The sequence below is a fragment of the Mixophyes fleayi genome, chromosome 3, assembly GCF_038048845.1.
Source record: "Mixophyes fleayi isolate aMixFle1 chromosome 3, aMixFle1.hap1, whole genome shotgun sequence".
In the NCBI taxonomy this organism is placed as follows: Eukaryota; Metazoa; Chordata; class Amphibia; order Anura; family Limnodynastidae; genus Mixophyes; species Mixophyes fleayi.
This window is the reverse complement of record NC_134404.1, coordinates 345781513-345799829: the sequence shown is the minus strand read 5'-3', so window position 1 is coordinate 345799829 and position 18317 is coordinate 345781513. Positions and strand designations below refer to the sequence as shown.

General features: G+C 42.4%; 2 protein-coding genes across 2 annotated transcripts in view; one reads left to right on the top strand and one right to left on the bottom strand.

Annotated features, from left to right (window-relative positions):
- Window positions 1-18317, top strand: part of LOC142145022 (uncharacterized) — a 40724-nt gene that overhangs the window by 15492 nt on the left and 6915 nt on the right. The window contains exons 6-15 of the mRNA XM_075204459.1: window positions 331-409; window positions 1348-1501; window positions 2452-2612; window positions 4747-4792; window positions 6113-6252; window positions 10242-10368; window positions 12247-12380; window positions 14362-14516; window positions 15046-15181; window positions 17659-17730. Of these exons, the coding sequence (XP_075060560.1) occupies window positions 331-409; window positions 1348-1501; window positions 2452-2612; window positions 4747-4792; window positions 6113-6252; window positions 10242-10368; window positions 12247-12380; window positions 14362-14516; window positions 15046-15181; window positions 17659-17730 (1204 nt within the window). The remainder of the gene's footprint in view (window positions 1-330; window positions 410-1347; window positions 1502-2451; window positions 2613-4746; window positions 4793-6112; window positions 6253-10241; window positions 10369-12246; window positions 12381-14361; window positions 14517-15045; window positions 15182-17658; window positions 17731-18317) is intronic.
- AARS2 (alanyl-tRNA synthetase 2, mitochondrial) overlaps window positions 9330-18317 on the bottom strand; it is a 48209-nt gene continuing 39221 nt past the window's right edge. The window contains exon 23 of the mRNA XM_075204462.1: window positions 9330-9704. The gene's annotated coding sequence lies outside the window, so the exon portion shown is untranslated. The remainder of the gene's footprint in view (window positions 9705-18317) is intronic.

Here is an 18317-nt window from a genome sequence, read left to right as displayed (position 1 = left end):
ATCTGCACAATCATTTCTACAGAATAACTCCCAAAAAACATACAATATATTCTATAAGAGCAGCTAACACGACCATTCCTTAATCTGACCCTTCGTGGGAGGATTAAACTCTAATCTCAGTGCTATAATAACATTATAAACCAAGAATAACTCCTGGGTAGATGTGTCTAATAACACAGAAACCTCTTCTTGTCTCTGTGCGTTATCAAGATCAATGGAAACTTCATTCCTTTTGTTGAATGTTGATAAAGTTTTAGTATAAATGCATTCAGTCCTCCACAGATTAATCAGCCAAGGTCTCTTTAATGTTTAATTATTGTATATTAATAGAATGTGATGCCCAGGACTCCCCAGCTTTCCAGAACCAGACAGACCCCCCAGTTCTCCCAGCAGACATTGAGGACGCCAGGTATGATCCGCAATATTCTCTAACAAACTATGTGCTCAAAGTTTAGACCAAATTTTCATGTTCAATTTAAAAAAAATTCACAAATATGGAAGATCATTCTGTATGTATATATGTATTTATTTATGTATGTATGTATGTATATATGTATTTATGTATGTGTGTATGTATTTATGTATGTATATATGTATGTATGTATATATGTATTTATGTATGTATGTATGTATGTATGTATGTATATATGTATTTATGTATGTATGTATATATGTATGTATGTATATATGTATGTATGTGTGTATGTATGTATGTATAAGTATGTATATATGTATTTATGTATGTATGTGTGTATGTATGTATATATGTATTTATGTATGTATATATGTATGTATGTATATATGTATTTATGTATGTATGTGTATTGGAAGAAAGAGGGACTGCAAACATAGCAAGACAATAAGAGAATATTGCTCCAACAAGATTGCAATTTTTCAGCTCAGAATAGCCACAGAATTGTTAAAGTCAAATTATGTGTTTCAGAATGAATGATCATGAAGTGAAACTACAGTATATTTATATATGATGCAGGACTGTTAAGCTATATGTATAAATATCTATCTATATGGGCAGCATGGTGGCTTAGTGGTTAGCACTTCTGCCTCTCAGCACTGGGGTCATGAGTTCAATTCCTGACCATGGCCTTATCTTTGTGGAGTTTGTATGTTCTCCCCGTGTTTGCGTGGGTTTCTTCCGGGTGCTCCGGTTTCCTCCCACACTCCAAAAACATACTGGTAGGTGAATTGGCTGTTTTCAAATTGACCCTAGTCTCTCTCAGTGTGTGTGTGGTAGGAAATTGAGACTATAAGCCCCAATGGGGCAGGGACTTATGCGAGTTCTCTGTGGCGCTATATAAAAAAATGATGATGATGATCTATATGATGCAGGACAGAGGCTAGAGACATGGAATGGACTGATTCGGAGCAGGGCATGGAGTGGACGGATATTTATACAATCACTGAGGAGGAAGAAGACTTCCTGAAGCAGCACAATCTGACTAAGGCCACCCTGCAGCAGCTGAAGGAGGAGGCTCTGAGCACGGTGAGCAGAGGAACTGACCTCCGTCTGCTCCAGGATCAGTACAGACCATCCTGTGGAGCAGATCAGTTGTTGGTTAATCCCCTTAGATTTCAATACATGTTCTGCAACAGAGCTTAGTGCGCTGCAAACAATTGTTACACTGGTCCTCAGAGGTGTGTAGACTTAAACAAGAGACCATCAACCATTGTATATTGTATATGTGCTGTGGCCACTTATTTACCAAGGTGATTATTTAGGGGGGGGTTCAGTTTAGCACAAGGTGTCTTCCAGGTACTGGAGGGGGTGGAATGATCACAATAATGATGATGACTATCAGGTGCTCTGTTAATTTGTCTGATGACTCAGCTGATTCTAAATTAAAAGCATTGGCGTTATGGCTGCATTATGTGAAGTCACAGGACTCTATGCCCAAAACTTCACTCACATTTCCATTTGGACCACAATATATATTCTACAATATTGAGTCCTGAGCGCAAAGACAACTCTAAATGACCCCCTAATTGTGTCATTTTTAAGAATAATTATCTCTACAGAAAAATAAACACCATTAATTTAGATTTTTTTTTCATCCAATTAGAATTTTATAAATTAATTATTGGTCTTAATTTTCCTGCCTCTCCAAGCTCCTCTGTTGTATAACTCAGGACAGATATTTGCAGTTTTATATTGAGATAACTCCTCTTGTTTTCAGAGAGGTGTCCTCCAGCGACCAGTCTGTGATTACCCAGATCCCGTACTTGTGTGACTGGGTATAAGTTCCACAGGGCTATCCGCACTGATGGGTGTTATAAGCCTACGTGCTATGTGGGTGCTGAATTATGTACAGCTGAAAGACTGCATTTATGTCTGGTTTGCAGAACAATGTACAGAAATGGTGAAATGCGTCGAGTCTTAATGAAAACTGTATCTGTGATAACATTGTGATATTTTACCTCCCATGTGTATTACAGAGGGTAGGCATGGGGGTGTTTATAAGCTTCCTCCAGGGAACTCTGGGATCCCACCTTCTCCATTTCTGGATGGACTGTGAAGAGTTTAAGGAGAAGTCTGTAGACCTTGAGATCAATCACAGCCCAGAGGATGCCAGACACCTGTGTGTTCACCTCTTCAGGTAGAACGAGATGAATAATATGCTCTTACATTATAGTAATAACCTGCTGATAGTAATAGATATCAAACATATTATTAAAACGTCTGGATCATTACCTATTCCTGATTGGCTGCTGTGGACACACCCCAACACAGTAATTGGCCGTAACATACATGCAGCTCCCACTGTGATGTTAAGAGTAAGACGCGGTTCAGCAGCGAGGGGGTTAACATACAAAATAACGTTCTATTCTGCAATTATTTTATTTTGTACAGAACTTTATGAGCCTATTAATGTGTTATAAAAGTATATAACGTGCAAGATTCTCAGATACTAGAAGGGCATTAGTGAAAGACTGGTACCATGAAATAAGATGTAAAGTGATCTTGGAAATTAAGAAGATATTGATAAAGTAAATTTCAACTTTTTATAGACATTAAGAGGTTAATGTAGAGTTGGACACAAGTGCATTTACATGTAGTAATTTTGTGCGTTATGTAAGAGTTGTTGCAGTCTGCATCTGCGCAATTCGCGCCGGTATTTTGAGCTGCACGTATCTAACACATAAGGCCCTTAGCGCTTGTAGTGGCTTGGAGGTGTTCATGTTCAAGTGTAGTACACTGGGGGAGGGGGATGCATGTTAATTACGACCCTTAGACCATACTTACCAACTTTACAATGTTGGTATCCGGGAGCCTGCGGGGGAGGTGGGCGTCATGGGGGGGCGGGCCTCCAAAATACGTGTCATTTTGGACCCGCCCCCATGACGTCATGACGCAAAATGCGTCATTTGACAGTGGGGGCGGGGCCAAACGCCGCGATTCACCAGGAATCGCGGCGTTTGTGACCTAATTCTGCCCACTTCACTAGGAAGTGGGCAGATCCGGGATTTTGCCACACTCGCCCGGGAGTCCGGGAGACTCTCTCAAAATGCGGGAGTCTCCCGGACATTCCGGGAGAGTTGGCAAGTATGCCTTAGACATGTGACTTATTTTGAGTCTACACAAGGGGGGTGCAGTTTTCGAATTGATGACGATTACGGCATGTTTGCACCAGACGCATCTAGACGCCAGATTTAAGGTTGCAAATATCTTAAGATTTGTGTAACTAAAAATACAATTAAATGTAAGTGTGCAGATTGGTCTTTGCACACCCATTAATCGGCATGTTATGTTCAGCACTAAATCCCACCCAAAGACTCATTTACAAACATTCAAATGCTGCTTTGTGAAGTCACACGCCTAATTTTGCAGGAATGCATCTATAAGTAAATCTGTGGATTTGCAGCAGCTGATGGGAGGAGTTGGACAGATCGCTGCACTTCCTTATAAATACTGCCGGAATCCTTGTCCTGTTATCAACATCTCCTCCAAGCAGGACTCCGGTCACTCCCGGTCACTCCCGGTCACTCCCGGTCACTCCCGGTCACCCGCCTCCTCCACTTACCTTCTCTCTCCAGAAACACCTCCATTATTCTTCCACAGTGGCAGACGAGAACCGCTCCTTAATGTGTTGACGAGTTCAGCCAATCTCAACTATTTATAGGGAGAATTCCCACCTGAATTAGTAATATCCCCAAAAGGCCACATGTGTAAATATGGGTATATAGGGAAACTATTCACTTATCACGATCTGTGTTTCTGAATTTGGTGATTTTTCTGTATTACCCATGGTTGATGTGAGATAGTCCCCACAATTGTTTCTGAAGATCCTTGTCAGACATAATGTTTTAGACCCTGGACTCTAGAGGGTGCAGTTTCATCAGATCCATGAGATGGGGTAGCAGTACAATGGTGCAATTCTAGTTTGTGATTGTTTCAGTGAAAGAATGGGAAGATCAAAGTCCAGAACTCAATCCCATTGCAAACCTGTGGAATGACCCAGAGAGGGCTCTGTACACAGGAGACCCCCCCTCGTAATTTGATGGGTCTTCAACATTTTTGCCAGGAAGAGTGAGATAAAATTCCGGCTTTGTGAAGTTGAGAGACTAATTCAAAAAGACTCACTGCTATAGTAAAAGCAAAAGGTGCTTTCAAAAGTATTAATTGTGGGGTGTGTAGACTTATGCATATTAAACGCTCACTGCAGCTCTGCTCATCACACTGGTACTTTTTTGTCTAGTAATTTAATACTTTGTTTTGTCTGTCTTTTGTAGGATTATCCAGAACAAGTACAGGCTGTACCTGAGTCCCGAGTGTCAGGTAAGTGTGGACGTATAATTGCACCAGATTAGGATATAAGAAGTGAAGTGTTTTATATAATAGAAACAGGAAGTTACGTACAATCTATACTACGACTTTGTACACCTGCCCTCTGGGAGATGCAGAGGAGAAGTCTACAAATAGGGTGGGTGGATCAGGGTAATGCGATTTGTGTCATCACAGTCTGCACCCCACTACCACACGCCCCGACTACTGATACTCGATCACATGAATCGTCACCATCCCCATATCCCCAACTACTTTTCCTGCAGCCCCAGAGAATTACAGACTTTTCTGATAGTCCGAGAAGACAGACAGAAATTCCGGAGCCTCGTGGATATTCTGGGAGAGCGGGTACATATGATACAATCCCTATAACTCTAGTAAAACTTTTCATTTGGCAGCACTGATGGCGGATATGTAAATGTAAGCCATTGGATGGCACGGCAGCAGAGTGGTTAGCATTGTTTACTCACAGTGCTGGAACCATGGGTTCTGTTTTGACCATGGTACTAGCTGCAAGGGTTTGTATGTTCTCTCCATGGGTCTCCTCCCACGTTACAACAACATACTGGTAGGTTAATGTAGGGTGTGGTAGAAAGATTTAGACTGTAAGCTCAACATTCTCTGTAAATCACTGTGTAATGTGTTAGTGATACATAAGTAAAAGTGAATTAATAAATACAATGACATTAGAGGCTGGAAGATTTAACTAGGGGCTGGTGTCATATAAAATTGGCCTTACAGAGTTGGTGTAAGATTGATGGAGAGATGAGTCCAAGAAATTGGAACACATTAATGATGTTGGGAGAGAGCCGGGTGAGGTGAGGTGAGGACATGTCTTAGGAGAGGTGCAGCACGGGAGAAGTATCTGATATTTGGTTAGAGAGGAGGAAAGCGGGATATCATTGTTGGAGCAGTAATGTGTTTAGAGTACAGCTCCATCTGTCCCTGTTCTTCCAGAACACAATACTTTTTCGTATCATTTAAACTCCTGATGAACCTCAATTAATATGAACAGTAGGTCCTAGAATTGTTTCACCTTGTTTGGACATAAAAGGAAATACGGGATGAATTTTATAGCCTAAGCATTTATTTCAGAGACCAGGTCAGACATGTAACAAGTTGAATAATGGAAACAGGACACTAAATGAGTGAATAGAGCGCAGGGGACGTTACTTGCTGAACCATATGTACATTGTGATCTAAGCTCCATGTTACCATACTGATGTGTAATGAATGTATCCCTCAGTGAAAGTATAGATCAGAGACAACAAACCACATGGAGGCAGCTAATTATCAAATATGTCTAATTTACAGGAGCAGATACGACTGGGTCAGCAGAACTGGGGTCCATCGTATCACGCCCTCCGCAGATCACAATACGATGCCCTAAGACGCTTGCGTTCCTACTGGATCCCAAGATTTTTCATTCATCAGCAGCGGCAACACCTTATCAGGTACATACACTATATGGACAAAAGTATTCAGACGCTTAAGCATTACACCATCAGGGACTGCAATTACATTGTATTCAAATACATATACTTTAATATGGAGTTGGTTCCCCTTTGCAGTGATAACAGCTTCCACTCTTCTTGGAAGGCTCCACAAGATGTTGGAGTGTTTCTGTGGGAATTTGTGCCCATTCATTCTGTAGAGCATTTATGAGGTCAGGCCCTGATGTTGGACAAGAAGGCCTGGGTCATAATCTCCGTCCTGTTCATCCCAAAGGTGTTCGATGGGGTTGAGGTCAGGGCTCTGTGTGGGCCAGTCAAGTTCTTCCACACTGAACTCATCAAACCATGTCTTTGTAGTCCTTGCTTTGTGCACTGGGGCACAGTCATGTTGGAATCTAAAAGGGCCATTCCCCAAACTGCTACCACAAAGTTGGAAGCATAGTATTGTCCAAAATGACTTGGTATGCTGAAGCATTAAGATTGCCCTTCACTGGAGATAAGGGGCCTAGCCCAAGCCCTGAAAAACAGCCCCATACCATTATCCCTCCTCCACCAAACTTAATAGTTGGCATAATGCAGTCCGGTAGGTAACTTTCTGTCGGCATTCGCCAAACCCAGACTCGCTCATTTGACTGCCAGAGAAGTGTGATTCGTCACTTCACAGAACACGTTTCCACTGCTCCACAGTCCAGTGTCCATGTGCTTTACACCACTCCATCCGACGCTGGGCATTGGTCTTGGTGATGTGAGGCTGCATGCAGCTGCTCGGCCATAGATACTGATTACATTAAGTTCAGCACTGAACATCTTTTGTGCTTACATTAATGCCAGTGGAAGCTCGGAACTCTTCAGCTATGGAATCAGCGTTGGTGACATTTACGCACCATGCGCCTTAGCAGTGGTTCCTGCTCTGTGATTTTACGTTGTCTTCCGCTTTGTGGCTGAGTTGCTGCTGTTCCTAAACGCTTCCACTTTCTAATAATATCACTTACAGTTGACCGGGGAATATCCAGCAGGGATAAAATTTCATAAACCATCTTATTACAAAGGTGGCATCTATCACAGTACCACGCTGGAAGTCACTGAGCTCTTCAGGACGACCCATTTTGTATCACAAACGTTTACAAATGGAGGCTGCATGGCTGGTGCTGGATTTTATACACCTCCAGCAACGGGTCTGATTGAAACACCCCAATTCAATAATTAACAGGTGTGGCCTAATACTATATATATATATATACATATACACACACACTGATCAGCCACAATATTAAAACCACCTGCCTAATATTGTATATGCCCCCCTTGTATCGCCAAAACAGCTCTGACCCGTCGAGGCCTGGGCTCCACAAGACCTGTGAAGGTGTCCTGTGGTATCTGGCACCAACATGTTTAGCAGAAGATCCTTTAATTCCTGTAAGTTGTTAGGTGCGGCCTCCGTGGCTCTGACTTGTTTTTCCAGCACATCCCACAGGTGCTCAGTCAGGCTGAGATCTGGAGAATTCGGTGCCAAGTCAACACCTTGATCTCTTTGTCGTGTTCCTCAAACCATTCCTGAACAATATTAGCAGTGTGACAGGGCGCATTATCCTGCTGTTAGAGGCCACTGCCATCAGGGAATACCGCTGCCATAAAGGGGTGTACTTGGTCTGTAACAATGTTTAGATAGGTGAACAAGGGTCAGCATGGGCACTCTGACCGTTCTGCGGCTACACAGCCACCTGCAATGCACTGTGTTTTCTGGATTGGACCAGACGGGTTAATCTTCACTCCCCACGCACATCAATGAGCCTTGGGTGCCCATGACCCTGTTGTCAGTTCACAGTTCACCGGTGTCCTTCCTTGGACCACTTTTGGTAACCACTGCATACCTGGGACACCCCACAAGACCTGCCGTTTTGGAGATGCTCTGACCCAGTCGTCATCACAATTTTGTCCTTGTCAAAGTCACTCTGATCCTTATGCTTGTCCATTATATATATTCAGTAATGGATGGAATGGATTACAATTTCCTAATTGAAAAGATTCTTACGCATTAATATGCAGATCAAACTCCAGTTACTAACATTTATCTTTCTTCCTTCACAAATAGAAATATTTGTTTTTAGTGTGAATATATGTTATGTGCTTAATTTAATCTTTTAGATATTATCAAATATGGATAAAGTATAACAAGTGAGAAGAAAACAACATGGTTACTGGTTAGCTCTTCTGCCTCACAGCACTGGGGTCATAAGATTCCCGACCATGGCCTTATCTGTGTGGAGTTTGTATGTTCTCCCCGTGTTTGCGTGGGTTTCCTCCGGGTGCTCCGGTTTCCTCCCACACTCCAAAAACATACTGGTAGGTTAACTGGTTGCTATCAAAATGACTGCGGAATTAGTGGCGCTATATAAATAGCTGCTAATGATAAAAACAAACCAAGCCCGACGCGTTTAGTCACTATGGACTTTGTCGTGTGGGCGGCTTGGCTCTAAGGCTAGGTACACACTGAAGAATTTTCCGACCGACCTGTTATCTCAAATGATTGTACCTACGACTGAAGGTCCGATCACTCTGGCGACTCATGCATACATACTAACACGATTTACCTTCAGATCTGTGCTCTTCATCTGGTCCTCTAGGAAGGTGATTGGTCTGAAAATATTAAACAGTACGACCAACCAAATGAGCCGACAATCGACACTTTGACCGACTCGTGTCACTATAGACACTAACCCGACTTCCGACCAAACGGTCGTATGACGGCTGATTTGACCGTTGGACGAAAATGCTTCAGTGTGTACCCAGCCTACGGGCTACAAATTTAAATAGTAAAGACTTAACTTTCTCCACTTGTGGGAGAGCTGTAGGACAGTCTTTGTCCACCAATAAGGACATGGTGGGAGCAGTCCTCTCTACCAATAAAAAGTCTCTGTTCACCAATGGCTATAAGGATATAATCTATCAACTACTATGAGAGATTCTGCAATCTCTAAAACAAAATAGTGGAAATAAAGCAGTTCTATAACTAACCCTATGATTATATAATATCTCTATGGCACAAACGAATATAAAAAATATTAACAATAGTACATTTTATTTTTCCTTATTTTTAACACAGTGTTATCTGCTTGCATTGTGCGGTTATTGCTGGATCTGATTAGATGTCTGCCGCCGCTTGTCCCATCTCTGCAATAACCTTATAATGTATTTTACATTCTAACTTCTTCCAGATGTATTGAGCACAGTCCCCGACGGTTCTCCTGGTGAGGACAGATGAGAGGAACAGACTCTCACACAGGATAATTGGTCTCTGGAGAGATGTAGGATGTGAGCACTCTGCTACAGAGGCGGCTGGAAGCAGAACATTGTATTTTCCCCAGACCGTGTTTCATCATCTGTAAAGTGTTTTTGTGCCCTGAACATAGATCAGTTATCACTATCTGAGTGTCCGTCTCTCCTCTGTTCACCTGTCCAAAAACAGAATAAAAGGGGAAACATATTAAAAGATGCCATAAAAAATATTTCTATTTCAACCGTCCTAGAGATGAGCAAATATTTAATGCAGATGTTTGTGGCAGGAGTGCAAAATTCCGGTGATACAAATTTCCAGTCAAGTTTTTCTTCACCGTTCCATGAAACGTGATTCTGCGCTGTATTTGTAATGTCGTATTGTGTGAATAGAGCTGAGATGAATTTTGTTGTGTTTAGTACTTGGGGTAGGACTGGGAACGCTTCCACTGGCGAAATGCGTAAAAAGGTCGTAGTGAAACAGGGCTAATATTTCATGAACAATTTGCACGTCTCTGCACATAACCTTCATTTCTGCAAATATAATTGGGCACATTATACATTGTCCCTAAACATTTCATTTGTAAGCTCTGTAATCAGTTTCTTCCTGTACTGTGTGTAGTTCTTACAAATTGTGTAAATTGTTGGCGCTTTATAATACTGAATAATAATGATAATAATAATGAACACTATCTGCGCTGTCATTTCTGTTTCAGACACGAGAAGAGCAAGAAGTTGGAGTCGATATCTCCAGAGAACTCAGACATTCGGCCAGACCTCATGGATTCAGCAATAGGTGGCACCAGATTGCTGCTCACCCCAGGGCAGAGAGGCAGCGATAATGTAAGATCTAGGGTTGTTTTTCCTTCATCAATCAGCATGAACCACATTACAAGAAGTCATGTGGGCAAGGGGTTGGCTGGGATAGCTTTCTCCAGGACCAACCAAGCTGCTTAGTCCTGAGGTTGATGGGTTGGAGAAGGTAGAATCGTGAAGGATGAAAACGAAAATCGGGTATAAATTCCAGGGTGTAAATGTATCAAGGTCCGATTTTTTTCAGTGATTTAAAATTGCTGCAAATCGCGGGAGATAACCGTCGATTTTCAGTCCCCAAGTCGCTAAACGTATTAAGTAGCGATTTTTAATATGATCTCCCAAATCGCTGTTCATCTCTCGCGATTTGTGCCGATTTCAAAGTCGCCTGTGTTTAGCTGCAAATCGCCATTTGCAATTCAATACTGAATTCTGATTGGTTGAAAGATTTACATGGAAAACTCTGTCAATTTTAGGCTAAATAAAATGATATTATTATTAAAAAAAAAAAATGTGGGTCCACCGTCCAAGCACTATTAACCCTAGTTCTGCCAGCCTACTGCTACAAAAATCTGGGAAAAATATGTGTGGGGTCCCCCCGATTTTCATGTAACCAACACTAAGCAAACCAATCCTGGTCAGTGGCACTACAGCAAGAGGAGAACGCGGCAGGGGTCCCCCTGCCATAATGACAAACTAAGCCCTGGCTGTTCAGTGCTGGGCTGGATTCCGTAGGGAGTGGGGTCTGCAAAAAAAAAAATAAAAAAAAAATGAGCAGGCCCCCTCTAGGAACACCCAGCCCAGGGCTGAAAGCACTAGGGCTCATCCTACACCCCTGTGTGGTGGATGTAGGGTAATAACGGTGATTGTATGTAAAAAAAAAAACAAAAAAAAAAAACAGACGCCATTTTTGTTTGTGGAAAAAGTCCCAATTAGGCTGGGCTGCCAAATTTTTCCCAATTTTCATGCAACCAGCAATAGGCTGGCAGCACCAGGGTTAATAGTGCTTAGACAAGGGAACCCACATCTTTTTAATTTTTTAAACAATCACCTATTTTTAAACAATAGACAGCCGACGGGGCCGGAGGCTGTATAGGCTGGGGCAGTGTAACAGTGATGGGTTTGGCAACCTCGCGTATAGAAAGCAGCGTGTTGTATCTGGCGATTTTTATTTGAAACTTGAGTTTGCAAAATCACAGCTTCTTACATTTGGAGATTTGTATAGGTAGAGTGAGGAAAAATTGGGACTGTGATTTGCTGCAATTTTGAAAGCAGCAATTTTTGTAAAAATTCTAATCTCTGGTGATTTTACATCAAATTTCAGGTTAATACATCAGCGAGTTTAAACTCGTCCGAGAAAAATCGCTGGATTTTCAAAATCGCTGTTTGATACATTTATCCCCAGGACTCTTTAAGCACCTGCAGAGAATTAAAATTCCAACTTTGCTCGTGAAATGATTGCACACAGGGTGCAGCCTTCTTAATGTCGCCAATTTTCGACGACTTGCAGAAATCGGAGCTTCATACATTTAGCCCAGGAATCAACAGAGCATTAAAACAGTAAAACGGGAATGAGGGAAAGATCTATTCAAGAAAGTAATAACATATCAGTTAGATACAAATTTCTTTTTACTTGGTTTTTAAACACATTTTGTTTGCTTTAGTTCCCTGTAAGAACAAGTGGACAGCCTAGAAAGTCATTCACCCTAAAAACCTCATATTGTTACTTGTTATCTAAAATTACACAAAGTATTTAGACATTTGCTATCTCCAGCTGTAGTAAGAATTATTACCATAACTATCCCACCTGCCCCTCTTTGTTAGGCCACATACATTAAGTGTATGGGGCATGAGGATTGCTCATCGTTGCTCAGATTTCTCTCATTAGATGCCGCCTCTCTGTTCCAGGCTATGACCTCCACCAGCCACCAGGGGGCGCACTGGTCTACGAAGAGCTGCAGCAAATCTCCATTGGACAAACTGGTTCCAGCCCTGAAGAATGACAGAGGGGCCGGGGGGGTCTTCATGTACTATCTTCAGAGGTGACAAAAACTAAGATGGCAGCACAGCCCTACCTCCCAACATTTACCCAGGGCTAAATCAAAACATAAGACCCCTTCTCACCCTGTGCAAGACACATCCATGTCACTCGACACGCCCCAATTGCTGTGAGACGCCACCCACTTTCTCATAAGCACCACCCATTTCAGGGACTGTCCAGCCTAAATTGGAACAGTTGGGAGATATGTGGACCCCGATTTGAGGGCACTGTCCCAATCGTGGACATCTTCAGCCTCCGGTCATTGAGAGGTATGTCCCATTCACTGCTGGTCTGGTGAGTGCGGCAGTACTAGGCACGCCCTGGAGGTGTGGCCATGGGTTATTGTGACATGACCCCGCCCCTTTCACAGTCTGTACTGATTGAAGGAGCTGCCATGTTGGGAGCTATGGGTGTGGTGCACTTTATAACACATATGGGCCCCAGTGTACAGTAAGAGCCAGGGACCCCAGGTCATGTTAAAGGTGTAAAGTTTATCTCTCGGGGGCCCCCTGCAGTTGCTATTAGTCCAGCACTACATAACCCTAAATGACAAAAAGACTATCCCTGCTACAACCGTGTATAAACTCCTTATATTCTCATAAATAGCGTGAATCTATTTCCTCCTGTCGCAACTCCTGTCTGAGATTGCCAATCTCCGGATTTAAATTATAAACAAACAGAGTAAACAGGGTGCGTCCAAAGAGGTCAAATAATTAATTTATTAAATTAAAAGTTCAATATAAAAAGGGACAGATCTCATATATAAACATATGATAAATACAACCTTTAAACATATGTAATAAGTATAATTGGTACTGCAGTATATAGCATGTTGAGCTCTACAGGTTGTTTTAACACATCTCTATAGAGTAATATTAATTAGGTGTCTGACCAGTGCACCATCAGGACGAAACACAGATCTGTAATGCAGAATCCTAATTCCAGATGGACAAGTTCTATTTAAATGGGAAGGATCTCACCCGTGTATGATTTTCATCTATAACGTGATGGTCCAGCCTCTCGCAAAACGTTGTACAACAGTGCGATATTGTCCGTAATGGAACCGTGAAAATATCACCTAACCCGGCACCCAGGGTTATTGTAGGTAGCTTCGGGGTTCCTCATAAGCAATAGGAGCACTATATCCTCTATGCGCCACTATAAGGGGGACCGAAAACTGATATAAAAGTGCTCAGTCTTATAATAGAGATAATACCTCGGCAGATGAATTAAGGATCTTTCCATCCAAACAAATATGTTGCCAAATATTATAGAGGTTCTCGAGCCCTCACGTTCTTCTGAGTAACAACAAGGAACAGATGTCCCACTTGTTGGCTGTCCCGTGGTTGAAATACAGCTCTGCGGTCACGCTGATAATAGTGATATAATCACGATCCTCCTCGGAAGAATGGAAAAAATCTCCTTAGAGATAATGAGGGTGATATAATAGATGATATTCTTTCTTTCCAAAAGCGATCTCCAGATGACAAGGGATAACAAACCTAACGCGTTTCGTTAGCTAAAGGCTAACCCTAACCCTGTCCGCTGCAAGGAGCTTGGTGCATTGCTCCACCCTGTTCTGGGGCTACCAATGGCCATAACTATCGCTGGTGATAACCTCACTTCTGCGCGGGGAAGATTAAGTACTACAGAGCTGTTTGTGCCTGTTCCGTTATCGCCACCTCAGGATCCCATTCACAGACACTGATAAAATAATCTATTGATGACATAATGTTTTTTATTCTTGAACTTTTTAAAATAAATGGGGTTATATTTTTTTTTTTGGGGGGGGTAGAAAATAACTTTTTTTATATTTACTGTATATTATAATATGTCAAATATTTTTTTTGTAAACTTTATATATAAAAGTATTCTGCACAGAGCCCCCCAGATCTTACTGCCCGCGGAGTTCCCGTGATTTGTAATGTTACGGATGAGATTTAGCTGCTCCCGAAGGTTCTAATCACATCTTTCACCCACAGGTTTGAACCTCAGCAAAACGCTCAGATTTTCCTTCTGTGGCAAGAACTGAGTGAATACGGAGACTGGGGCCCGGGGCCCGGCACCAGCGGGAGTCAGCGCAGAGTAATAGGGCGTAACGGTGATACATACCCGCCATCTTCCATCCCACACGCAGGTATCTCACACCTCTCTCTGTATGATAAATATATCTGTATGGTATAGATACTGCGCAGACAGAAGGGCCTAGATATCAACACCCAGCGACAAGGCTGAGAAAGAATAATTGATGCAATTTACCCAAAAAACATTGCAGCAAAGTGATGCTCAGCTGCCTCAGTGATACCGGCCCGAAGCGTTAAGGTTTAATCTACCGCTACACCGGGCCAGTCCCTGCAGACATACCGCTGCATGAACCGGCTCGCCAACGCGCAGTGGGACTGAAGGCCCAGATTTAGGCTTTCAGCTCCACTAATGTGGAAACTGGTTTTTTTTTTAAATAAAGTTAAAAAATATATAAAATTTAACCACACAATGATTTTCATCTGAGATACTTGTGACAGCCGGGAATCATCGCCAGTATTATCGCCGGCAGTGACCGTTTCATGTATGGCGGAATGAGAAATCGCCCTGTTCCTGCTGGAAGCTGCTGATCTCAGTGATAAATCTCCGCTTCATACTAGATCTCCTGTCTGCTCCTCTTCCAGATGCCGGTTACGTCTACACTGAGCACACGGATCGCACACAACTGTCAGATTTGGCGTCGGCCGGCCGCTGGGCGCTGGCCGCTCTGTGTGACCCCTGGATACGTTTCCTGAATTATGATATCACCGTGTTTCTGAAGTAAGTTGTCAAACTCTAAAACCAACGTAACTTACACAAGTCTTCCACCTACTGGTGACATCAGTCATTGGCTTGTAAATACTTTTCTGTGACTTACTAGATATATTGATTTATCTACAAGACAACGTATTAAAGTTATCTGAAGATAGAAATCCCCTTAATTCTCTGCCAGAGCTGCACATAATATGTGCAGATGGAGCGTAGTTTAGTGTCTCATGATGCGCTCTATACAGTCCATAGACACCAATCTGCTATTAATCTCCATGTAAGCCGGTAAAGATCATTTGCGCTGTCGCGTGTACAGTATATGTCAATGTGTTGTATTCACCGTGACACATATATTACACAATAACACTTGTGCACAGGTTACCACCAACATATCTAAACACTTACTTATATACATGTGTTATAAATATCACAGGATAGGTGTATAAACTGCTCCTGGGGTATTTTAGGGGGTAATAAATTGTATTGAGCTCAGCCCCACCCCTAAAGCCACCATGACTTCCCCTCTGTTCTCATAGACTAAAGGGGGGGGGAGGAAATGAAATCCTCATGTACCCCCCGGATCTATAAATCTCACGTATGTAGAAGCGCCAGGACTGTGATTCATTTCATTTACTGAACGAGTCCATGAACGTCCGCCATCTTATATATCATAAGTCTGTCAGTTTCTCCAGCGTCGTCATGGTAACAGGGGGTGTCCGCCATCTTATATATAATAAGTCTGTCAGTTTCTCCAGGGTCGTCATGGTAACAGGGGGTGTCCGCCATCTTGTTTCAGTGAGAGGACAGTTGCAGGAAATGGATAAGGTATGGGAGAGAGAATTAATGAATAATACAGATAGAGATGTTACTGGTAACCTGCTCTATGTTTGGACAGGTATCATTTATATTTATCAGCAGCTGCACAGTAATGTGATTTATTTCTCAGAGGCTCATAATTAAACAGGCATCGCTGTCATACAATACAAACGCACCCCCCCCATGGAAAAGACAGCACCGCGCTAGTAGCACTGGGGCTCATCCCAACACCCCTGGGCGGTGGGAGTTTAATTTACATTTAATTACCGCTAAATGTAATATATAAATATATTTTATTATGTGGCACTACTGGTCCCAGCAAACCCTGGCAGACATAAACAGCCCAGGTATGCTGGTGGTTGTAGAGCTGACACTCTATGACATCCTGGGTGCGCAGCGGGCACACACTGGTTAATGCTGCTGATGTAACACAGTAATACTGCAGGGACACCCGAGATGTCAGGTGAGATTAGAGCCGGTTACTGAAGCCTCAGCACATAACACAGGCTCCGCTCGCTGCTCCAGCACCAGAACTGGGGGGTAGGAGGGCACCGCAGCCCCCCACACCACCGGAGACACCTGGGGGTAAGATGGGGCGTTAGACAGCGGATGGGGGTGAATAACAGCCGGGGCTCAGGGAATATTCTGCTGCTGCTGGACTATAACTCCCATCATTCACACCCAGCAACTGTTCTCTGTTACTACAGGAATTATTGTGTCGCACTCCCGGATCCCTGGATACAGATGAAGGTGAAAAGTAATTTAATGTTAGAAAATAAACTTCATGTACAATTTATCCATCTGTCCAGGAAACCTTTTTATAAATTCTCTTTATATTATTTATTACTGTGAGTAGATCCCTAGATGATAACTGTACTCAATATTAGAGGCTCCCCGCTCTTATTTACTGGTTCCTCTCACTGTTTCCTGGGATTTTCTTGTCATTCTGTTACTGTATAATCACCGGGAAATCAGGAATAATTGTTTCTCCCCTCTGGGGGCCCTGAGCAGGACCCCGCCCGGGAGGATATCAATCGTGTAGATAATTGTAAGGTTAAAGATAAACGAAGGGAACACTGAGACGCTCACTGATGTTCCAGTTTATAGATTGTAAGCTCTGGGGAGCGAGAACTTTGACAATGTGATATCTCCCTTATCACACAAAGCAGTAAAATATCTTGTGCTTTATAAATGAATCAGGACTCTTGTGTCACCAGAATGTATAGGTGACAGAAGAGCTCCTACAGTAAGTAGATCATATACATATTATATTCTAATAGTATAAATAACTTACACACGTCTGTGTTGATGGTATGATCCTGTATATATGTCATTATAATACTGTGACATGTGTACATCATGTAGAATGAATCATGTGGTATAAAGGTTGGGAAAGAAGTAATTACAGAGCCTGAGGAAAGGAATGGTGCAGGGTGTAACTGGGTGACATGGATGTATCTCAGGGATGGACCCTGCAGGGATTAGAGGATCGTGTTATATAAGTATAATTAGCAGCTGATAAGTGGGAGAGACGGGAGGGTGAGAATCTAATAAGGTGTCTGGGATGCAGAATAACAGAGCCAGACCGGGACATCTATAGGGTCCCAGAGAAACGCTATATAATGGCAGGTTGTTACCCGCCCGTGTATTAAGCTGTTATATTCTCCTTTTAGGTATTGTGTTCCCGCTTCCTACAACAAGATGGAGGAGACGGAGACCTCGGCAATGACCAGCGGACAGAATAGGTATATAATGTGCTCTGCATTCAGGAACTAGTATCATAATGTCCCCCAACAACTAGATTGTTAGAGGATGTCACTGGGGGCACGGGCTGGATGTTGGGTTCTGATTTTCAGGAAATCTTGTTTTTATTCTGTGCTCAGTTCCGAAAACTCAGACTGTACAAATCCTGTAATAATTAATGTATTAAGTCCGTCCCATGAAACTATTTACTATAGATCCAAGTTACAAATTTACTGGGACTGTACTGGTACACCGGGCCATTTGCCCCCTCGCCCTACATACATACATACACATATCTACATACATACATACATACATACACACACATATCTACATACATACATATACACACATATCTACATACATACATACATACATACATATACACACATATCTACATACATACATACATACATATACACACATATCTACATACATACATACATATACACACATATCTACATACATACATACATACATATACACACATACATACACATACATACATACATACATACATACATACACATATTTACAGGCACATCATATGGAAACAATGTTACAGAACGATGGTTGTAGATGGTATTGG